The 25,356-nt window shown below is 49.1% G+C and overlaps 1 protein-coding gene across 11 annotated transcripts in view; it reads right to left on the bottom strand.

The window, feature by feature from the left end:
* The window catches only part of GBF1 (golgi brefeldin A resistant guanine nucleotide exchange factor 1), a 432,716-nt gene that overhangs the window by 199,370 nt on the left and 207,990 nt on the right, over positions 1–25,356 (bottom strand). For 9 of the 11 annotated variants that reach the window (XM_085882025.1, XM_085882027.1, XM_085882026.1 and 6 more), the window contains exon 5: positions 19,077–19,195. The exons of the other annotated variants lie outside the window; for them this stretch is intronic. In XM_085882025.1, the coding sequence (XP_085738151.1) occupies positions 19,077–19,195 (119 nt within the window). The remainder of the gene's footprint in view (positions 1–19,076; positions 19,196–25,356) is intronic. 11 annotated transcript variants of the gene reach the window in all.

Below are 25,356 nucleotides of genomic sequence, written 5' to 3'. Positions count from 1 at the left end.
CGGCCCCTCTATTTGACGGACGATCAGTTGACGCGACAGATTCTCGTTAGAGTTTTCTCTTCCCTGAAAACTGAAGGAAAGACTGTTTTGGCCTTTCAAGTTGGTTGACGAATAGTATTTTTTGACTCACCATCGATAAATTGGGGAATTGTGAAGGTGACAGATTTGACAACACAGCAACCTCTTGGTCTACCTCCTCTCATCAGGATTCGGTTCAGGACATTGGTCTGAGTCAGGCAACCGTTACAATAAAATGTAAAATATTTAGGAATTTTGACAAGCACACTTCCAACCTCTCACCCTGCACAGATGTTACTCTTATTGAAGGAAACTCGTTTTATGCCTCCCTCCCCTCCCTCCCATAGACTCCCTAAATGAGTATAGATTTCAATGAGTCAATACACTTCGATACATGACGGGTGATGATAGTAGTGGTTAAGTTTCATCGAAATTGTGTGTGTAGTTTCGGAGAAGAGAGCTAATACCTATTTTGAGGGTCAACTCCCACCCCCCCCACCCCCTGGGAGACCCCCTTCATGAGCACCAATTTTGATGCAGTCGATAAACTATGGCATATGATGGGTGATGAAGATTGTGGTCACGTTTCATCAAAATTGTGTGTGTGGTTTCGGAGAAGAGAGCAAATAACTCTTCTGGGGGGGTCAAACTCCACCTCGTAGACCCCCTTAATGAGCGCAGATTTTGATGCGGTCGATACAATTTGGGACATCACTAGTGTTGAAGGTTGTGGTCAAGTTCAGCGAAATTGTGGGTGCAGTTTCAGAGAAGAGACCAAATACTTATTTGGGGGGGGGGGTAACCCCCCCCACCAAATACTTATTTGGGGGGGGTAACCCCCCCCCCCCGGTGGACCCCTTTAATGCGTGCAGATTTTGTTGCGATCAATAAACCTTTCTTAGGCACAGATATGAAGCTTGTGGCCAAGTTTCATCAAAATCATGTGTTTGGTTCAAGCGATAATGACTGGTGTTTTCGGACTGACTGACTCACTGACTGACTCACCTACGGACACTACTGGATCGCATAAGCTCACCTGACTAAAGTCCATGTGAGCTAAAAACGATTGTATAACCAGGTCATCTTTGAAAAGGGGGGGGGGGGGCATACAAAAACACGCACACACGCGCATACGGATGCGCATGCACACTCTCCTGGGTATCGACCCTGAGAGAAGAAGTCAGCCCTGGTAAAGAAGGTGGGGGAAATCGAGCTGATTGCGATGCTGTGACCCACGCACAGTCCGGAGTGTTGCGCGAGCAGCACGGTGGGTCCTGGGGTGGAGGGACCTTCAGTAGAACGGGAGGAGGTGATGAAGATGGGGGCAGGGGGAAACGACGGATCTTGGGTTGTAAAAATGGAGAAAAAAATCTCAAGCAGAGAGTCACAGGCCTCCAAGAGTGGAAACACAATGTCTGTGTGGCCTTTCTCAGCAGCAGGAAAAAGAACACTGTAAAAAATAAAATAATGACTGCACCTTCCCAAGCAAAGAAAAACATCACCTTACAAAGAGACATGCACCAAAGCAAGAAGCTGTAAAAGTGCCGTCTCTCCACTATCAAAGAAAACACTGGAGAGGCTCCAGAGAAAACACTCCAAAACTACAAAGGGAAACCTGGAGTGTTGAGGTTAAAGAGACAATCCTCCAATGCAGAATGAGTTCCATACATGAGGTATGCGGGAGGAAAGGTAAGGGTGAGCAGTTCAGGCACCAGCAGAAAAAAAAAAACGAAATTGGCCACAGGCGGAGAGAGTCCCCCTTGGTTCATTTTAGGTTTTTTTTTCAACAATTAATATATATATATATATATATATATATATATATATATATATATATATATATATATTGTTGTGGTTACCAAATTCGCAAACCACCATTCAGGTCCCTTAGGTGAGGTATCTCGGTAAGTACATGTGAAGTTAGGCCCAAACCCGTTGTCTAGTGGGAATACATGTCATTTATGCGTGCTGCGACTCTTCAGGATAGCCGTTTTTCTTTTACTATCTTTAATTTGGACCAACCGCCATTGTTACCACCACCAACCACCGCTTCGCCACAACCACCACGACCTTCACGTCACACCTCGCAACCGTCGCATCGCCACCGTTCTTGCGCCGCCTGTGGGTACCGGTGTTGGACTCGTGCAGGGCGCGTGCCGAACAGCGTGTACAAAATCACGGATTTTGTGCTTCAAAAACGGATCAAAAACGACACACGCCCACTTTTTGCCGTCCAATCGGTGAGCGATGGGCGAATTGGCCCCGCCCCCAGGGCGTTGGAGGGCGATCGATATATGCAAATTTATGGATCAAAAAGCATTCACGCCCACTTTTTCTCGGGCCAATGGGGAGCGAGGTGAAAGGTCGAAGGGAGGGGTCAAAGATGAGAGGGCGAAGCCACGGGGCTGATAAAAAGCGACCGTGTTCGTCAGTCCAGAGAGTAGTAGAGTAGGAGAGTCGAGAGGGAACAGAGAGTCAAGACTTCGCGGGCGGTGGAGTTGGCAAGAAGGAGCTGGTCGTCGTGTGCGTTGGAGTCGGAGCGGAGGGGACGGAGCTGTGGAGAGGCGGCGAGGACAGACGAGGGGGTGCTCGCGTCGTGCAGGGAGCTGCACCCCAGGGAGGCCGACAGCGCGACCTGGCCGAGGTGGAGACGCTCGTTGCGGGGCAATAAAAATCCTCTATACCCCGAGCATCAGCAACCCCCTCCTGTTTCCCCCCGCGCTGAGATAGTGCGACCAAGGGGGCCCCTTTCCCACCCCCTACCAGACACTGCCCGCGAGGCCCGCGGAGTTGAGGCACCATCGCCGCTACGCGTCTCATCACCAGACGGGTAGGCCCGACCCGGTCTCGGCCTCAGGCCCGCCTCATCCTTGAGGGTATTCTTTGGTTTTGGGTATGTGTTGTCGGCGCCGTCTGTGAAGTAAAATTGTATAAGTGTTGCCGTGTGCTCGTGTAATCGGTATTAGATCTGCATTGTCGCATTTGCTTTTTGTGTAAATTGAATTGTGTTTTTCTTTTCTGTGTGCTTTTGGTGGAATTGAATATGTGTGCTTTCCGTTCGTCGCGAATAAATGTGCTTTGTGTTGAACTGTTTCCCGCTTCGCTTCGTCATTTCCTTCATTGAATCCTCATCTTGCTTCACGTAAAGGGTTGGGAGTGGGCTGAATACGCCCGATAATTAATCGAACCGTCGAGGTCGACGATAACACCGCTCGGTTATCCCGATAGTACGGAACGGGTCGCTTAAGTGGCCCGTGTCCGAAGTCGACCTGCGGCGAGGTGCGATCGCCCGGTCTACCCTCCGCGTGGGTACTTAGGTAGGTCGAATTTGGCGAGCAACCCTATCCCACGCGGGGGCTGACTGGCTCGATCGCGGTGAGACCGAAAGGTCCACCCGTGACTGGTTCCCGGCGTTAGTCCGAGAGGGTCACGACTGGATTGTCCGTCCGGTGGGCGACGTGCCGCGATTCGAGTTACGTGGCCATCAGCACGCCGGCGGGCGCGAATCGGCAACAATATTGTTGCGGTCTTCGCGCCCGCCGGCGTGCGACGGCCACGTAACTCGAATCGCGGCACGTCGCCCACCGGACGGACAATCCAGTCGTGACCCTCTCGGACTAACGCCGGGAACCAGTCACGGGTGGACCTTTCGGTCTCACCGCGATCGAGCCAATCAGCCCCCGCGTGGGATAGGGTTGCTCGCCAAATTCGAACTACCTAAGTACCCACGCGGAGGGTAGACCGGGCGATCGCACCTCGCCGCAGGTCGACTTCGGACACGGGCCACTTAAGCGACCCGTTCCGTACTATCAGAATAACCGAGCGGTGTTATCGTCGACCTCGACGGTTCGATTAATTATCGGGCGTATTCAGCCCACTACCAACCCTTTACGTGAAGCAAGATGGGGATTCAATGGAGGAAAAGACGAAGCGAAACGGGAGAACAGTTCAACAATAAAGCACATTTATTCTCGGCACACGGGAAGCACACAAATACAATTCCACCAAATGCACACAAAAAAGAAAACACAATTCCATTTACATAAAAAGCAAACATAAAAGTGAAAACACAGTGCAGAGCTAGTACCGACTACCGAGCACACGGCAACACTTATACAATTCTACTTCACAGACGGCGCCGACAACACATACCCAAAACCAAGGAAAAGAAATCCCCCAAGAATGGGGTAGGCCTGGGGCCGAGACCTGGTCGGGCCTACCCGTCTGGTGATGAGACGCGGAGCGGCGATGGCCCCGCAACCCGCGGGCCTCGTGGACAGTGCCTGGCAGGGGGGTGGGAACGGGGCCCCCTTGGTCGCACTATCTCAGCGCGGGGGGAAACAGGAGGGGGTTGCTGATGCTCGGGGTATAGAGGATCTTTATTGTGTGCGCGACGAGCGTCTCCACCTCGGCCAGGTCGCGCTGCCGGCCTCCCAGGGGTGCAGCTCCCTGCACGACGCGAGCACCCCCTCGTCCGCCCTCGCCGCCTCTCCACAGCTCGTCCCCTCCGTTCCGACTTCAACGCACACGACGAGCAGCTCCACCGCCCGCGAAGTCTTGACTCTCTGTTCCGACTCCTTCGCCTCGTTCCGACCTTTACTACTCCGTTCTGCTGACTCTTTCTCGTTCCCGTTCTGCTGACTCTCTTCTGACTCCTTTTGTTCCGACTTTTACGACTCCCTTCTTCCTCGTTCCGACTTCTTACTACCACTTTTACTGACGAACACCGTCCTTTTATCCCCCCGTAACTTCGCCTTTGACCCCCTCCCTTTGACCTTTCAACTCGCTCCCCATTGGCCCGACAAAAAGTGGGCGTGAAGGCTTTTTGATCCACAAATTTGCATATATCGATCGCCCTGGGGGCGGGGCCAATTCGCCCCTCGCTCACCGATTGGACGGCAAAATGTGGGCGTGTGTCGTTTTGGATCCGTTTTTGAAGCAGAAAATCCGTGATTTTGTACACGCTGTTCAACGTGCGCCCTACACGAGTCCAGCATCGGTGCCCATGAGTGGCGCGAGACGACGGCGATGCGATGGTGGCGAGTTGTGACGGTAAAGGTCATGGCGGTTGTGGTGAAGCGGCGTTGTGGTTGGCGGTTGATGTTGTGGTTGTGATGGTGGCGATTGGTCCAAAATAAAGATAGTAAAAGAAAAACGGCTATCCTGAAGAGTCGCAGCACGTATAAATGACATGTATTCCCACTAGACAACGGGTTTGGGCCTAACTACACATGCACTTACCGAGATACCTCACCTAAGGGACCTGAATGGTGGTTTGCGAATCTGGTAACCACAACACTACCCCCTTCCCTTTTTACAGACTCGTCCCGAGTCGTCAAATTTTCGTGTGCCATCATGTGTAGTTTTCCCCTAGTACATTTTACCTACGGATCCCTGAGTGCGACATTCATGGTATTCGTGTCCCCAAAATAAATAACCTGACGGCTGCGTAACTATCTAAACAAACTCACTCATACGGACGACTTAAATAAAATTGCCGGCGCTAAGACATACATGCCGGGGGCGCACTCATATTTACAGTACATCTTACCTTAACTTACAAATCTTACACTAAACCATGGCCCAGGATCATTGACTCTGCAAAAAGAAAGCAGTTAGCAGGGAGCCAGGCTGCCCGCATGCAGTCTCTGGCTCAAACAATGCAGGTGACAGGGAACGTGGCTGGCTGCTCACACGCAGTCCAAGGCCTTCCCTTTTGAACTGAACTCAGTGAACCACAACGGTGCTTGGGCTGCACAACGCAGTCTCCGTGCCAGCTCAAGTGGCACACGCAATGAACACAACGAATGGATGCATGGACACAAACACGGTGCACGGGCCGCCACTGCAGGCCCGTGTTGTAGCTGCCAACAGGGCAGTTCTTGCAGCTTGCAAACTGTTGCTTTCAGATCCTGGCGCACATGGAAACGAACAGGGGGGGCAAAGCAAAAATTGAACGGGGGCTGGTGAACAGGGGCAGTGGGCATGGCAAAGGCAGCAGGCAAACACAGCCCGCAGAAGAAGGCCGCTGCAGGCAAACACAGCCGGCAGATGAACTAGCCGGCACAGGCCTTGAAGAAAAAAACAGCCAGCCGGCAGATGAAGTGGGCCGGCACAGGCCTTGAAGCAAAACAGCCAGCCGGCAGATGAAGTGGGCCGGCACAGGCCTTGAAGCAAAACAGCCAGCCGGCAGATGAAGTGGGCCGGCACAGGCCTTGCAGCAACACAGCCAGCAGATGAAGCTGGCCAGCTTTTGCCGTTCAGTGGAGGTTGGTGGAGGGAGTGCGGTGGTGCTGGCCACTTGGAAGGCGGGCTCGGACCTACCTTCCTGTCTCCCTCCCACCTATCGCCTTTGCCTGTCACTGTACATACCCACTCCCTTAATTTGTCAAACCCCAATTTAGCCCCAACTTATTTTTTTTGTTGTTTTTATTTTTACTTACCCACTATAAATCGTCCCCTAACCCCCTTTATCGTCCTTGTTCGGCTAACCTATCCTGTCACCTAGCCTACTCCCAACCCCTACGTTCCCTTCCCGGAGGGGAATAAGGGAGAGCTAGCGTCCTGTGTCGAGGCCCAACGAAGCCTCAGAATGGCCTCCCCAGAGTTCGGCGATCTAACCCAAAGTGGGTCCAGCGGCCCACAACGAGAGCGAGGGGATGGATGGTGCGGAGGGGTACATCTCCTAATCTACCCTAACCATTTAACTGTTAAACTACCCCGGGGCTTTCAACAAGCGCCTCTCGCTTAAACTATTGGTTCTATCAACCCAGATTCCCGTCGCCTGTGTTGGTGTCCTCACAATTTCGGGCCTCACCCCCCAATTTTCTCTCCGTGCCCTCACACGGTCTCCTGGCTGGGACACGTGGCTCCCTTTGGCAGGCACGACCCTCTGCCGAATCTCCCGCTATGGCACCCCCGGGCACTACACTGCCTCCGAGCCTACCAGCTCCCTAACACCGGGGAGTGCCCCCCATGGCACCTCCCCTGAAACGCACACGTGGCAGGCCGGCCTCCCGGGTCCCTTTCCGAGGGTCACCCGTGCCCACTACACTGCCCACGCGGTTAATGGCGCCCCGGGCCCCCGCACCAAGCAGGCGCACCCGTGCCCACTACTCTATCCCGGCCCCCCATGGGCCCTTGGCCTACCGCGGCCGACTAGCCTGGTGCCCGGGGTACCCACTCAGCGATACTCACCTTTCGCAGCCACGCTCCCAAGCCTGTCAACAGGGCTCCTGCACCCCTCCAAATGGGTCTCGAGCCTACTTTCCCACCAACAACAAAACGACCTCCATTTTTCAATTTGACTAACCCCCTAACTCACTTTACTCTGACCCCGGGGTCCCTTGGGCGGGAGTCACTCCTCTCCCCAATCACTCATCGCACCATGCATTCCCCATTCACTCCACTCACACAGACCCGCTGGCCTCACTCACTCAACAAGTACTCACCTCACAACTCACCAACTCTTCAACACACACACCGCTGAATTCTGCCATCCTTCTAACTACCTCCCCTAACTAACTCGTGCTCCCACGTCGTCCCTTAAACTATAGCACGTTCCATTTAACACTACGTAGCTAAACTACGTCAACTCTACACATTCACAAGTCTGTCCATGTCCCCAAATAAATCATTTTATTTCCCATTTTCCCATCCTAAATCTGGCTACAATCCCTCTAACTAATCCATTCCACGGACTCCATGAAGACTTACCCCTGCCCCATGAAGTCGGTCTAACTAAGCTAACCCTTCCCCCTAACTAGTTTTCATCCTGTGCCCAGGTAAGGGGGTCTTTCACCCCTTGCCCAGGAATCCTTTGCACCCGAAAGTGAGGCTTGGCTTTCTTTTTTTTTTTTTTTTTCCATGCGCAGCACCTGCGCGGCAACTCGCGCTCTTTGCACCTTGCAACTGCCCGTGACGTCATGCAGCTGCACGTGTTCCTCGTCCCTCCTTGGACGGGACCATCCGGCAGAGATACCCCTCCTGCCGGATTCCAACCCCACGTGCAGCCATGGCGTCACCGTGCGCATAAAAAAAACAAGCCCCACGTCTCGAGGGGTTCCCCACGCGAACACATGTGCTTTGCCCGTTGGAGCTTAACACACACGATCGCGCGGAGAACCCGTCCGGTCCAAATCCATTTACCTGCCTAAACTTTGTCCGTCCGCGGGATCGGCAAATCCACCGCGTGCGTTTCCGGACCAGGACTTCACTCTCGCAAGCGAGCACGTGGTGGTCTCGTGCGTTGCACAGCACGAACCGCGTGCTCACTGCTGGGCGAACCCGGCACGGTCCTCGAAACAACTACAGCCGCTACTCGGCTTTCTCTCCTCTGTCGCCGTCGTCGTCTCCATTCCACCCACGCACACCTGCGTGTTACGACGCACACAGTCCACACCATCACATTCACACCGGGAGATGCGGCTGCGTGCTCCCGCATGCCAACCGACATCTCCCTCTCATACCGCTCTCTCACACACACGGTCTCCCTTGCACACAGCGACCTTGCACACGGCCGTTCACTCACGCGTGCCTCACTACTCTCACACCGTGCCTCATCCACACACGCGGGGGCACTCACCCGCGGGACCTCACTCATACACACGGCGACACTCACACACGCGGTCTCTTCCACACACGGTGCCTCACCCACACACGCGGGGGCACTAACCCGCGGTGCCTCACACACACTGGCCGTTTCACTCACACACACGGCCTCACTCACACACGGTGCCTCACCCACGCACGGCGTGCTGGGAGGCACGTACTCTGGCACCATCGCCACCACACCACCCACACACGGGGTCGCCTCCACACACGGGGACGCACTCACACCTTGCACCACACACACAGGGACAACCACACTGGGGATTCGTGTCCCCACAAGGGTCTCCGGGGCCTCTATACCCCCCAAGCTCTCCGTGCACCTGTCCACAGCACTCGTCCCCTCAACCTCGCAAAGCACGACCGAACTCACCTGGTCGTGACTCACCTCAAGGGGGCATACTCCCTCCCCTTGTTCCTGGAGGAGGTCATCCAGCTGCTCGCACCGGGTCCCCACACGCTCCGCGAGCTCACCCCCATTGTCCTCCACTACCTCCGTGTGTGTGTGCGCGTCACTTACCCCGTCTTCATCGTGTTTATTGGTCTCTGCTTCTTTCTGGCGTCTTTCCCTTATCTTTATGTAGGTCAACCTTGCTTTCTCTTTAAGTCGCTCCCGTCCTTCCCTGTTTTTCACTCCTTGCTCTTTCACGATCTCCGCGTACCTCATCCTTGCTTTCCGTATTAATTGTTCTTTTCTCTCCCTCCCAATTACTTTCACCTCGTCTCTTGTCTCCCGAATTATTTTTTCCTTACCCGCCTCCACCGTGGGCCTGTCAGCCGTTGCACCCCCTTCCAGCTCGTTCGTTCCGACACGTGGAGTCGCCATTCCGAGTTCCCTGCTAACGGCCTTCATGCCCGCCTGCAGGCATCGGCCCATGTTCTGCGTCTCACCCCGTAGTTCTTTCATTTCTTTTTTTATTTGCTGTGTATTCGCATCCATCGTCGTTTTCACTTCATTCATATTCGCATCCATCTTTTCGTTCATGCCTTTCATTTCCGCATTCATTTGTGCCAGCATGGTGAATAGCTGGGCCATGTCGGGTGCGCTTGAGTGAGCCATTTCGGCAGGGGTTGGGGAAGGGTCTTGGTGGAGAGGGGCGGGGTGTCATACACCGCGGCCGCCGCCGCACCCACCTCGGGCCCTGGGTTCAGTTGGGCGAGTCCGTGTTCCTGCACAATCAACATTTCCTGCTCGGGGATTCCATCCTGGACCATGGACTCTACATTATTACACATATACATTTCTAATACCCCCGGCTCCCGCTCGCCTTGAGACGCCATCTTGCTTCTCGTGAAGGGTTAATTTGCTCGCTCGTAATTTGGAGGGAATCGGGGGTCGCTTCTCTCACCCCTGGACCGATTCCCGTAAATTTAGCCGGAGACAGGAGAGCCTGTTGTCCCGCTCTCCAATACCAGTGCCGCGAGGAGGGCGATGAATTTGTATCGCACGACCTGACACCAGTGTTGCGGTCTTCGCGCCCGCCGGCGTGCGACGGCCACGTAACTCGAATCGCGGCACGTCGCCCACCGGACGGACAATCCAGTCGTGACCCTCTCGGACTAACGCCGGGAACCAGTCACGGGTGGACCTTTCGGTCTCACCGCGATCGAGCCAATCAGCCCCCGCGTGGGATAGGGTTGCTCGCCAAATTCGAACTACCTAAGTACCCACGCGGAGGGTAGACCGGGCGATCGCACCTCGCCGCAGGTCGACTTCGGACACGGGCCACTTAAGCGACCCGTTCCGTACTATCAGAATAACCGAGCGGTGTTATCGTCGACCTCGACGGTTCGATTAATTATCGGGCGTATTCAGCCCACTACCAACCCTTTACGTGAAGCAAGATGGGGATTCAATGGAGGAAAAGACGAAGCGAAGCGGGAAACAGTTCAACAATAAAGCACATTTATTCTCGGCACACGGGAAGCACACAAATACAATTCCACCAAATGCACACAAAAAAGAAAACACAATTCCATTTACATAAAAAGCAAACATAAAAGTGAAAACACAGTGCAGAGCTAGTACCGACTACCGAGCACACGGCAACACTTATACAATTCTACTTCACAGACGGCGCCGACACCACATACCCAAAACCAAGGAAAAGAAATCCCCCAAGAATGGGGTAGGCCTGGGGCCGAGACCTGGTCGGGCCTACCCGTCTGGTGATGAGACGCGGAGCGGCGATGGCCCCGCAACCCGCGGGCCTCGTGGACAGTGCCTGGCAGGGGGGTGGGAACGGGGCCCCCTTGGTCGCACTATCTCAGCGCGGGGGGAAACAGGAGGGGGTTGCTGATGCTCGGGGTATAGAGGATCTTTATTGTGTGCGCGACGAGCGTCTCCACCTCGGCCAGGTCGCGCTGCCGGCCTCCCAGGGGTGCAGCTCCCTGCACGACGCGAGCACCCCCTCGTCCGCCCTCGCCGCCTCTCCACAGCTCGTCCCCTCCGTTCCGACTTCAACGCACACGACGAGCAGCTCCACCGCCCGCGAAGTCTTGACTCTCTGTTCCGACTCCTTCGCCTCGTTCCGACCTTTACTACTCCGTTCTGCTGACTCTTTCTCGTTCCCGTTCTGCTGACTCTCTTCTGACTCCTTTTGTTCCGACTTTTACGACTCCCTTCTTCCTCGTTCCGACTTCTTACTACCACTTTTACTGACGAACACCGTCCTTTTATCCCCCCGTAACTTCGCCTTTGACCCCCTCCCTTTGACCTTTCAACTCGCTCCCCATTGGCCCGACAAAAAGTGGGCGTGAAGGCTTTTTGATCCACAAATTTGCATATATCGATCGCCCTGGGGGCGGGGCCAGTTCGCCCCTCGCTCACCGATTGGACGGCAAAAAGTGGGCGTGTGTCGTTTTGGATCCGTTTTTGAAGCAGAAAATCCGTGATTTTGTACACGCTGTTCAACGTGCGCCCTACACGAGTCCAGCATCGGTGCCCATGAGTGGCGCGAGACGACGGCGATGCGATGGTGGCGAGTTGTGACGGTAAAGGTCATGGCGGTTGTGGTGAAGCGGCGTTGTGGTTGGCGGTTGATGTTGTGGTTGTGATGGTGGCGATTGGTCCAAAATAAAGATAGTAAAAGAAAAACGGCTATCCTGAAGAGTCGCAGCACGTATAAATGACATGTATTCCCACTAGACAACGGGTTTGGGCCTAACTACACATGCACTTACCGAGATACCTCACCTAAGGGACCTGAATGGTGGTTTGCGAATCTGGTAACCACAACAATATATATAAAAAGATAGAATATGAGATTACATCGAGGGCAAAGCAACAAGTGGCAAGAGAGGTTCGAGCGAGGGGAGCCAAGTGCTCGCTTGAGGGTGAAGAAAGGGATGGCAGTGAATTGGTCGAGATGGCACAAGAGGAAGTTTTGACAGTGCAATGAGACCCGGAACCAAACCCCAACACGGTGCCAATGCAAAAGCGGCAAAAAAAAGAGTGTGGCAAAAGGAGAGAACAAGGGTGTCCCCATGAAAGAGAGGCAAGACCAGTTCAGAGACAAGGACCAGGTGACTCGGGCACAGACGAAGGGGGAAAGAGTGGAAAAGGTGGATGAAGGTGGGCTGAAAGACAAGAGAGAGCAGCAGAATGAGGGAGAGGAGGGTGATGATGATGAAGAGCAGCGTAGGTTGGAAGAAGAGTTGGACAACAAAAAAAGAGGAAATAAAACTGATAAAACAGAGAGAGACCAATTTCCATCACAGAGAAAACAACAAAAGAACAAAAGTCTTAGGGAGGTGGACCAACCATTCAATTACAAAAAGGATTTCAAAATCATCCACCTTGAAGGAAATCAATACCATGCGTTTCACAACAACACTATCCATTCAAGAAAACGTAATGGGCAAACAACATCAGAAGAGGAAAAAAACAACAGGTCAGGTCAGGTCAGGTATGGAAGCATGCGCCAGAGCAGCGTGTCGCTGCGTCCACTTTCCGTTGGTACTCGGGGGCCTCCGTCTGGCCATCCTCCAGGCAGATGCCTGGCCTGGTCACCATCTCAGATCCCTGGTCAGAGTCCAAGTCTTACATCCGTAAAGCAAGACTGGAAGCACCAAGGACCTGAAGACTCGGACTTTCATCCTCCCAAACATGTACCGGCAGTGCCCCACCCCAGAATCCAATGAATCCATGACTCCCCAGGCCGACCCAGACGTCTCGAAGGAAAGTGAATCTCTCTGTGACCTCAAAATTCTGGCCACAAACAGGTACAGATAAGATAGCAGCATCCAATATGTCAATGAAAACCTGAATCTTAGTTTTGACCAGGGAAACCCGTAATCCCAGGGGCTCCAACTACTCATTCAGCATCTCGAGGGCCCTCAAAAGGATATCTCGAGTCTCCGCAAAGATGACTGCATCATCTGCGAAATCAAGGTCAGAGATCTTGACATTCCAAAACGATGCATCACAGCTTGATCTCTCTGACATCATCCCCAGAATCCAGTCCATGCAAGTGCTGAAAAGTGTGGGGGCCAGAACACACCCCTGAATAACTCCAGTCACAACTGGAAATAAGTCAGAGATGTCACCACATCTCACAGCACTCTCAGTACTAGAGTATAGTTCAGACATCAGATTGATCAGTATTGGTGGCACCCCACAAAGACCAATAATCCTCCAGAGGGCATCTCAATTCAATGAATCAAAAGCTTTGCAGAGATCAACATATTATGTAAGCAGCCCCTGCCAAAACGCTCGTCTACATTTAGTGAGGACCTGAAGAGCAATGATACGGTCAATCGATGACCTCTTTGGTGTGAAGCCTGACTGCCATGGACACTGGTGCTCAAGCAGATGATGGAAAACCCTATCAAGAACTATCCGAGCAAAGACCTTGCCCGGTACTGAGAGTGGCGTCGCCCCTCGGTAGTTGTTGCAGTCCTGGCGATCACCATTCCTTTTCCACAGAGGCACAACAAGGCCCCTCTTCCAATAAGATGCCTGTGCCCCAGGCAAAGCACAGAACTGCATGCAATGACATGTGTACAGCATTTCCACCAACCTTGAGAAGTTCAGCATGGATGCCACAGGTCCCAGGAGCTTTACCCCATTTTAACCAGTTCACCGCAGTCTGTGTTTCCACAAACGAAGGTGGATCACAGTTGATTGGAGGGTCCACAATAGGGATAGTACACCCCTGACATCCAACTCGACAGCTGGTGGATCAGCCTGGGACAGCCACTCAAAGTAACTGGCCCAGCGGGCCTTTACTTCAGTCTCCTCGAGCCCACCACCCTCCGCTCTAACTGCAGTTCACCGAGGAATGGGCTTGGAGGAACGCAATGTGCGGATTCCCCTGTAAGCAGGACGAGAATCACTTGACCACAGGTGATGCTCTACCCCCTCAGAGATTCCTCACACATAGGCCTCTTTGTCCAGCCTGAGCGCACATACAGTTTTATGCCTCAGCTCCCTGAACAGCTCAGCTCTGCTGTTCAGCCTGGCCTGGCGACTCTGGTCAATGATATCCAGTGTCCCTTGAGACAAAATTTTTCTTTGCCATACGGTGAGTTCCAAGACACCCACCGGCAACATCAAGGATGGTGGTCTTGAAGGCACTCCACAACTCTTCAGGACTCCACAAAGCACCCAGAGCCCCTAAATCTCCACTCAGCTTGTTTGCAAACTCTTCAGCAACCCTCTCATCCTTGAGCTTGCCAACATCCAGCCTCGGCTGGAATGGTACCATTCTCTTGGATTTAAGCTGCAACGTCAGAGTTGCTTCAACAAGCCTGTGGTCGGTATTGAGGAACTGAGCACTCCGGTAGACCCTGCAGTCCTGGATCATCCTCCAGCTACCATCAAGGAGCACATGGTCAATCTCCTTTGCCACACCACCAACGTTGAAATACCAAGTCCAGCGATGAGCCTGTGGGCACTGAAACCATGAACCAGCTACCCGAAGTCCATGACTTCTTGCAAAGTCAAGGAACTTAGTGCTATTCTGGTTCACAGTTCCAGACCCATGGGGACGAATGCACGTCTCATAACCATCCCTATTAGTTCCAGTTGATGCATTGAAATCCCCCAAGACGAGAAGAGTATCTCGCCTGGGGCACCGATCAACCACAGACTCGAGCGTGACATAGAATGTGTCCTTCGTGGTGAGATTTCTCCCTCAGGCGGAGCATTTCCAGAGACCTGAGAAATGACACCCAAGGAGTGACGAATCCAAAGTCTAATAATTCGCTCATTGACCGGGTTACCTCAATTATCATTTGAGTCAACTTAATGGACACACCTCCAGAAACTCCTTGGGCATGGTAACCATCAGAGCGACGAGACCAATCGGAGGTGTAAACACCCACCATGATCTCGCCACAATCCGGTATCCGAACCTCAGAGAGTAATGCATATCCTATCCTACCCACAATGCAAAAAAACCAGGCCCTACAAATACAAGCCAAATCCTACCATGGAAACAGAGATTCGACACACAAAGAGAGAAACTGAGGAAGGAAGTAGATCAGATACAACAGTTCAGGAAAGGAAACAGAAACCCAAAACTAAAAAAGAGAATCCAAAGAATGAAGAACAAATTCCAATTCAAAGATAAAAACCTCAAGTTCTGTAGCTGAAAAAAAAATAATTAAAAAGGTGAAATGGAAATGTTAGCAAGGCAGATTAAAAAAAAAAAATAAACTATGAAGAAGCAAACAACAAGAGAAAACAAAACCACATGTTTGAGAGTAACCCAAAGAGATTCTAAAAGTGAATTCAGGAAACAAAAGCAGAATGTGTCAACTCCCCCTGACAAAGAAAAGCTTGAAAAATTCTGGAAAGGAATTTTTGAAGATCGAAAGGAACATAACAAGGAAGCAGAATGGATCCCAGACTTTGAAAAGAAGAAGCACCATCTCGACCAAGACTCCAAGAGGAAATGCCCCAGTGATGAATGTGAAGAAAACAAATTTGAAAACAACTTCAAAAATTGCCAAACTTTAAAAGCCTCGACCTCGATGGAATTCCAAACTTGTGGCTAAAACAACTTAATGTTCTCAACAATCGCTATGCCAAGACATTCAATGAACTGGTCCAAGAGGAAAAGAAAGTGGATGAGTGGCTTGTTGAAGAAAATAACATTTCTCCTCCCCAAATCTGAAGAAACCCAGCTTCCTCACAAATACTGGCCAATGACATGCAAACCAACAACATGCAAACGTCGAACAGGAATCATCACAGAAATGATGTACCACCACCGAACACAACAAGGAGGTTTCGAGGCAGAACAAAAGGGATGTAAGAGAGGATGCTATGGAAAAAATGACCACGTACAACTGAACAAGGCCATACTTGAAAATTGCAAAATGTGAAGAACCAAATTGTCCACTGCCTGGATAGATAATAAGAAAGCTTTTGACAGTGTCCCACATTCATGGACGACAAAATGCATGCAAATAAACAAAATGAATCCACAAACAATCAAACTGATTAAGAAAGCAATGGAACTCTGGAATACCACATTGAAACATGAAAAACAGCACTCAAAAGGCAATATCGAAATATTAGATGTGAAGATATGGTGTGGGATCTTCCAGGGTGACAGTGTTTCCCCTCTCTTGTTTTGTCTGGCTCTGGACCCACTGAGTAACCCCATCAACAAACAAGGACACAGATACACCCGAACAACAAATAGAAGAGCATCCAAAGAAACAGGAAAGGTGACACATCTCCAACACATGGATGATTTAAAGCTCTTTGCACTGAATGACGAAAAATTGACTGAACAGCTAAAACTAGTAAAACGGTTCTCTGAAGACATTCGAATGGAATTCATACGAGATAAAAGCACCAAGTGCACACTTGAACAAGGTAAACCAACAATAACGGACAACATAAAAATTGACCTTGAAACAACAAAACAGCAGTTAGCAAACGAAGCATTATACAAATACCTCGGAGTAGAAGAGGGCCACTGAATAGGTCACAAACAAATGTGCAAAACAATCGTAAAAGAATACCTCTGAAGAACGAAGCTGATCCTGAAAACATATCTCTTCCCAAGAAACAAAATCAAAGCCATAAGCCGACTCGCACTACCAGTGTTCCAATACAGCAGTGGAATAATAAACTGGCCCCATTCAGAAATCAATACACAGTCGGACATTGAAATAAAGAAACGCCTTACCATCCATAAATGTTCTACAAACCCAGTGCATCCCAAGAATGTACCTGCCAAGGCGAGAGTGAGGGAGCAGCCTGCAGGTAAAACAGGTGCACAGAGCGACGTGTTGGACGAGCTGAGTATGTGAAATGCTCAACAGACTACCGGATTAAATTTGTAAACAATAATGAACCCAATAAAACTGAAAAAGTATCCCAAATTCACCTTGCAAGGAATTTCCAAAAACAGGTGCGAATGGAAGATACTGCACAGGAAAATGAAACAGCAACAAATACAGCCCCAACAATTGCAAAACAGATAAAATAAATAAATTAAAAGAAATACAAACAAATATACACCAACAGCTGGGAGAATGACAAAAGAGCAGGAAAATACAAAAAATAATTGGACCGAGTTAGGATCGACAAAGAAGGCTCATTGGAATGGCTAAGAGGAGGTCAGCTCAACTGGGACGAAGAACAAATAATAATAAATGCCCAAGATCAAGGACACTACACCAATGGATTTAAAAAGATGGCAGGACTGAGCTAGATGGACAAGTGTAGGTTCTGCAAGACATAAACAGAAAGTACAAGGCAGCTGCTTGCAGGATGCAAAAAACTATCAGTACAACTGTCCACACAACGGCACAACAAAGTATGCAAAGTGATTCATTGGGATATCCGAAAAAATGTAAACATCCCAGTTCCAGAAAACTTATGGAAACACAAACCAAGGGCAATCATTGAAAATAAGGATGTTGTGCTCACGTATGACCTTATGATCGCAAACATGAACATAGAAAAGAAAGCCTTGTGACCGGACATCGTTCTCAGGAACAAAAAGGAAAAGACAGCATTGCTGACTTAGATATCCGTACCCAGCTATTTTAGCTTAAATAATGCAGAAATCAAAAAAAATGACCAAATACCAGGACCTAAAAAAATGACATCAAGAGATATTGGAAGCTGAAGTGTTAAAATTGCACCACCAGTGATAATTGGAGCAATACAACAGGAATTATAAAGAACCTCACTGAGATGTTGAAATCTATCCCCAAGAATATTACCACAAACAAACTACAATTGGAGGCAGTCCAGGGTTCCGTGATAATCCTGAGAAGAGCCTGCAGAACAAAACTCTGAGAACAACAAAAATGGAACAGCTTGGTCCATGAACTGTGAGACCTTACCAAAGTGAAGGTGGATACTTTGAGTCCTGTGAGGACTTTGTTCCATCTTCCAAAACCCGCAAATGGAGATGACAACCAACGACACAAACACAAATACTGCCTCAGTAAAATATATACAGACTTTATACATTGAAAACTATTCTATTTTGCCTCATGATGGGTAACAGCTGACTGTTGGTGTGCATTCATTCCATCACACACTCACGACATTTCTTAGGTATTCGTAACACTCAACATCGCCCCGTCTTTGTGTTTCATTTTAGAGGCTGCATACATTTTATTGAGACGCCCTATATATTGCACATCGGAGTAGAAGTAATTATTGAAACACAGAATATGCCCAAATGAGTAATTGCAGCTGAAAGATGCAAGTAATACATATACAATGCATTATGAAAGAACATATACAAATATAACATGAATACATTGTAAAGTGCATTAGTATTTGGAAACTAAGCCTTTTGCCATATGAAGAACCTTTTGCCATGACATGTTGTTTCCATGCTCCTTTCCAGTTTATCAATATCTTTGTATTTTCTTTTACCATTCCTTTCATGCCATAAAGGTGCATAGGGCTGCTGAGGCAGTTTCATTGACAAGGAGCACAGTCCTGGATGGGTCGTCACTCCGACACAGGTTACCCCAAATGGTGATTACCCCAGTACACTGGTACTCATTTTGCCGACCTCGGAAGGATGACAGGCTGAGTCAACCCCACCCGTTCTTAATTCAACGGTAACAGGGGCTTGAACTCAGGACTCTATGGTCCCAAGCCAGCCACCTTAACCGCGAAGCCAACACCAGACATGCTTATCAGTATATCATTGTGCAATTTTGTTCCAAATATCCTACAACACTTTCCAAAATTCAGGAAGGTGTTTGGTTGCTGCTTGACTTTATGAGTATCCATTTAACCTCCCATAACCTTAACGATGTTATTACGAAAACGTTGTGCATTCCAAGTCAGAGCAAACCATCTTCGGCTCTTATGACATGCTAACGCTGGAATTGTCAGCCAAACCTCGTTCCATACGACCAATGCAGACTGACACACACGCCTTGAAAGAAAGGAGTATTCCAATGTAAGAAAAGTAATAAAAGTAAGAAATGAACAAGTAGTACAAAAAAATACTCACTTGGAGAATCTTCATCAGTACAACTTCATCACTGGCCGGGTCTGTACCAACAAAGCGTGCATGTGTCACTGCATCAGCCATATTTTCTGTTGCTGCTGCAGCACCATCAGCACTGGTATCTGAGAAGTGCAGAATAACACAACAAAAGCGGGAAAGTGGGATCGATACATAGGTAAGTACGAATCAGAATAAAGACATCATTGGAACCATCTGTTCATGCCAAGACACACTGGCATAAACATATTGTTACCATGATGTCAATATATCATAGGAACCATCTGTATGTGGCAATGTAGATCTTAAAAAAAACAGGGATGTGTGTGGTAATGTCGATCTTAAAAATAAATAAATAAACAATACATTAATTTATCTCACCTGCAGAACCAACTTCTTCAATCTGTTCAGTCTCATTCCTCTCTCACTCTCTCAATCTCAGGGCTTCAATATGTTGGACTTGGGCGAAGCTGTTCACCTTCGCCCAAGTCACACCCTCATCCATATTCATGATTTTTTGTATCCTCATTAACACTCACTAAGCCCAAACATTCCTTTCCAGGCTGTTTTCTCCTCTCTCCATCCATCCATCCATCTAACCTCCTTTTGGTTTTGTGATCAATTGCTGGTTCATCCCAGGTATCCTTTCTTCTCATTCCAGCCCCCTTCTTGCTGCGTTTGAGGATGTATCCATCCATCTATACTTCAGCCCTGTGCCCTCCCACCCCTCCTCCCACAGCTCGCATTCTGCAGCCTGCCTATTCGGCCTCTAATAGTACAGCGGATAAGCACAATAATTGTGCGTTTTATGAGAAAAGCATGAATTTTCTGACATAGTTAGTGAATACCATAAGGTTTATTTTCAGATGTGGAGGGAAGTCAGATTTGACCTCTGAGGACTGGGAGAGGTCAAATCCAAGATGGCCACCAGTCCACCGGGTCTAATGTTCAAACGCCTTTAATTTTGGAACTTAGTGTAAAAAAACATTTAAGGTGTCATTTCCAACGAAGTTTGGAATGGCCATTCGTTTGGTGATACTTTTGAGATCGCCAGGAGCCAAGGAAATGCATTTCGATCAAGGTCAAGGTCAAATTACGTTAAAAACTTTTGGGCATTCTTTTGGTAAAGACAATGGATTGGACCTATGCAATATAGCGAAACTTCGCTTCCATTTTAACACTATAGGGATAATAATACAAAAAAATTAACACAATAGTCCCATGCTGCTAGTCTATTTAATACTTTATTAATAGCAATGATGATGATGGTAATGGTAGTGATCAAAATCTAACAGCCTCCAGAACAGAAGCACAGTGCAGTGCACTTGAGCGCAGCTTTGGCACACTTGCACCGTCCAGTGCATCCTTTCTCACAGCGACAGCGGATCAATTCATGGCACGATTTTGATGCTTCAGGGAGAGTGGTCCAAAACGGTTGCCACCCAGTTGTTTCCTTTGTCCAGCACCAGTCAAATGACTCTGGCATCTCTGGATCCAGGACCAATGCCTGATTCCAACAGTTGGCCTGGTAGCAAGTGCGCTTGATGTGCTGTTTGAGTGCTGCCTGGGTTGGAGGAATGTTCTCTCGAGTTCTAGACTTCTGTGTGAAGAGCTGTTTCCTGGCACGATTCACTTCCATGCTCTCACTGGTTTTGTCGTACATTAGCGCCACAAATCGCTCTATAGACCATGTTGAGGTACTCGCTATTACCTTCAGAAAATGATTTTCATTGTGCAGATCACCAATCTGGATGAAATTTGGCATACTTAAAGAATTTTAGACGCTGAGTCCAAATCCACTTGTTTCCACGTCGAGGATGTGACCCAATTGGTCATTTTTGGCAATTAAAGATAAACCGAACATTAAAGCACGATTTTGACACAGAAATGAAGAATCAAGGAGAGACTGATATGTACATCAAAGAAAACACTTGTGAGGTCTTAAAATGATACAATATGTTTATACAGAGCCATATTCACTGTTATTAAAGATGTTTATAATTAAAGGTCGTAAACTGAAGCAGTTACATATTTTTACCGTCCGAAAACGTCTGGACCGACCAGACAGGCCTTCGAGTTGACCAAGGCAACTTTTTGCTTAAAAGGCAGCCACACTGGCTATTAAAGGTAGTTACATTGACTATTAATGACAGTTACAGCGCCTATTAAAAACAGTTACATTGGCTATTACGGATTAAATCAAAGACAAAGACACTGCACGACTCAGCCTGATGAAAAGTGGAACCGCCACAAGAGGATTACTGTCTTAAGAACTCCAGTATTTCTTGCTCTGAAGCGGTTGCTGAACTAGGCTCTTGACTGCTGTTATTACAAACTCAAGTCCACTATTACATGCTAACCAATCTGAATACTACTGTGAAGGAGATTACCACAGCAAAAGCAGTGTGACACCCGCATTCACAGTTCGTCGTCGGAATCATCATCAGTTCTGCTTTCATCATCCATAAGTTCCATTTCTGCACAGGTCTGTTCATCGTTGGCGCAGTTTTGACACCCACAGCATTCTGTGCAGGACAGTCCTTTTTAATCAGCAAGAACACTGGTTGGTCTCGCATTTCGTCTTCTTGCAATTACATTTCGTCGCCTCTAACAGTTCCTTCGGCGCTGGTGGTTTGTTCAGCCAGTGAACAATCAGTGCTCCATTGCGTTCCATCCATCCGTGAAATGTAGGAGAAGTGGCTTCTATAAACCTCTCCGTCACGCGGTGGTGGATCGCAGACTGATAGTTCACTCTTTTGCAATGCAACATCAGAGCGTCGCTTGTAGGCGGCAACTTCTGTTCTCCCAGCGACTGGCTGCAGAATAGCTTGTAGCGAGCCTCATCCACACTCTTCATGGTCGGCTAATTGCACATGGTGCAGACGAATTGTTCCAGGTTGTGAATGATATTCTGATCTAGCGTGAATTCTCGACCAATGCTCCCGAAACAGGTGATGAGATAGGGACCCTTCATCATCAAGTCGAATGGCCTTGTTTTGCCCTTACCATGGAATGCACTGGTGGTATCACTTCCCATGAAATTGTGCAAACCTATCAATGCATCGCAGACAGAACATTCCAGGGCATTACTCAGCTTCCTAATGTCAACGACGATAATGTCCTTGGGACTTCCTGTGACCAGATGGAAATTTCGCGCCCAAATCGACTTCGAGTGAGCCAATGCCAACACAAACACATCGGTGTCGAAACTCGCTATGCACACCAACTCTTCATTCTGTCCCGCGTGAGTGGCATGCAGCAGGAGTTTCGTGTCAGCTTCGTCATGGTCACATTCAAGTTCAGGTACTGACGACACAGTCATGAAACCATTCGACGCCTCGATTTTCTCACATTTGCCGGCATGACTGACGTACAACAGCATGTCACCCAGTTTTGATGGAGAGATGTTTCTCGTCCACGATTCGACGATGAACTCCATCAACGCCTCCTTGTTGACTCCGCTCAGGAGATAATTGGCCCACTGTTTTGGAAGGGCTTGATCACGTCTGTAGATGGTTCGTACCTGAAGATCGCCCGCCCTGCCCACTCGTCTGGCGTGCTCCAGGCACTTGATGCTGATACTTGGGTAAGTATCAAACACCACGTCCAGTCTCGAAGATTGGTTATGTCGTGCTTTGGCCACTATCATGTTCAGCACCATCTCTTCCAGTTTGCCGAAAGTGTTATGCAGTGAACCAGCCTTTATCGCCTGAATAACGGTCATTCCATCCACAATTGTTGCAACTTGGATAGGCCGAGCGTCCACATGGCAATCGGGCCACAGTTTCAGTATATGGTTGCGGAGTTTGGCTTTGTCCGTCTGAGCAATCGAACCATTACCGGATGCCAGCGGGAAAGATATGTTCACCAGTGGGTATGCGAGCAGATAGTGGAGTGTTACATTGCTTTACTCGCCAATCGACAGCAGTCGTGTGAAAAGACGAGGTTCATTCGCAATTTAAACCTTCGGCATCTGCTGGTGGGGAGTCGCCGACTTGCCTCGCGCCTTCAAGAAAGTTGCCAATTTGGCCTTCAAAATCGGACTGAAGAATGGGACCTCACCTGAGAGACGCCGATCATGCATGAAATGCACGACAGCATTCTCTCCCTTGACATACGCGTTCATCAAGTCCGCGGAAGTGGCTGGCGGTGCGATGACACCTGAACTAATATTGACGAGTTCAAGGTGAGCGCCGGAGAAAGGGTTAATCATTTGAAGTACTGTGTCCATCACTTGTACCACCACTGCTTCGCTCTTCTTCGAGCTCGACACATCCAAATCCTTTCTCGTTCGGGGCTCGTTGTGGATACCCGCCATGGACTCACATTTCCTTGCGATTTCTGCACAGGCTGGTTGGGACAGGATCCACTTCTTCACAGCTGTGCTTTTCTGAGTGTAACCTATGATGCCTCCACTCATCTTGCTGTCCCAATTTAAAGTCTGCTCTATGATCTGATCACATGCAACACTACTAAATCCATAACGAGTATGCCGTTGGGCAGTCCATTTGCCGTCCATGAACGCTTGATAGGTGTCCGGGTGGGAGTGCTCCAGCGGGGCCATTTCCAGCCAGTAAACGGGTAAGTACCTTGCATAGTTTAGGTGATCGTACGCAAAGTATCAGGGCATTGACGCTCTCGTGATCGCAAGGTGTTTCGGCCAGTTCGAGGTACGATTTGTCCGTATAAGCTCTAGTGCTAGCTCCACCATTTCCAAGTAGGGCCATGTAATGTCCACACTTTGGTGTTTGTTCAGGTCATACCTCACCATGAGTGCTCCCGAGTATAGAACATGTAAATTGAGGCCTGAGTCACCCTGCTGTGGACCCTGGCTGGCTTCATCCTCTGTAGTTGACTGTTTCTGTTGTAGAGCTACTGTCTACAACAGCAGCCTGAGCAATGGAACCAATATCAATGTCCTTCATGTACACCACTTGGCTCTCAGACATTTTTGGTGGACGATAGAAAATCATGTCTGGGTACCGTTCCTGCAGTCTTTTCTTCAGTCTTCTTGCCTGGTAGTTGGCCTTATCCTGACCTTCGCATACTCTGAGTAGGTCATTGAACATCTCACACAACTTCTTCGTATGTATAGATTGCTTTCCATCAATGAGTCTTACCTGGATTACATTGTCACAGAAAATGTCAAATGTTGAGTCATAGTTCACTTTCTGAGTTTGGAGTTTACTTTCACTCTGTCTGTGGTATGTGTCATTCACATACTCGTAATAACATTTACGGTGATAACAAACTGCCAGCTCCACACAGTCTTTATCCTTTATAGTTGTCATTATTCTCACATCACGTTCATCTCTCCTCTGCTCAGCAGTTTCCCTCAGCTTTCCTCCATCCTGTGTTTCTGCCAGGGACAACTGATCACGTTGAGATTTTCCTTTGACACGGATGAATTTGTCTTTTTTCTGGCATATGACAAATTCTTGGCAGTACACCAGCTGATTTGCCAGCCACCCTTTTTACAGAGGTTCTGAGGGATTTTCTACGTATTTTGTGGTATGAGTGCCCCTCTTCTTCTAGTCCGCCCACCACCTCACTGGCTCTAGCAGAAACTGCAGTAGTCCTGGCTTCTGATTTCCTTTTCCTGGCTTCAGTACGTTTTATATGATCCTTGTTACAAAACGACATATAGCAGAACCGGTGACAGCCGGCATCCGCAGGAGGATCAGTCATTGGCAGCAGTTTCATAATTTGATCAGCCAGCAAATGGCATTTGTCGATAGTTTCACTATCTGCGGCGTCGCACCAAGCCTTCGTACACTCACATACCTTAAGCCAGCTCTTATCCGTGAATTGCGTCACTTTCTCATCTTCCTCCCTGCCCAAGTGTGAAACAACGCATATTTGGTTGTTGAAAGACCAGAAATCACTCGAAATCACATGACAACCATGGGCGCCGCCATCTTGATTTGTTGTTTCCTGGTCGTTTCCTCCGTGATTACAAGCACGCCACGTCCACTTCACGGTGGTAATTTCAAATGGTAATAACTGTCGGTGTGTCAACTTGTGCATATGGAAACAAGTAGGAATTTCAATGGTGTGTTCTCATTAATGTACAGGGTGAATTTCGTTTAGATTGGTGATCTGCACAACGAAACTGAACGAACCGACCCACCTCCACATGACCTCTCGCAGTAACATTGATCCTTCACTGACCTCACTTGGCATGCATAGGAGTTCATTGAAAGAATCATTCACCTCTGGGAAAGACTTCTAAGTTTCCCAGGCAGTCTTCTTTCCTCTGCCAGCGAATGCAGATACAGTGTCACAC

The sequence above is a fragment of the Eptatretus burgeri genome, chromosome 5 (genome assembly GCF_056783735.1).
Source record: "Eptatretus burgeri isolate ZD-2024b chromosome 5, Ebu_testis_v1, whole genome shotgun sequence".
Classification (NCBI taxonomy): Eukaryota; Metazoa; Chordata; class Myxini; order Myxiniformes; family Myxinidae; genus Eptatretus; species Eptatretus burgeri.
Note: the sequence above shows the minus strand (reverse complement) of the source record. Positions and strands in the feature narration are given on the sequence as shown.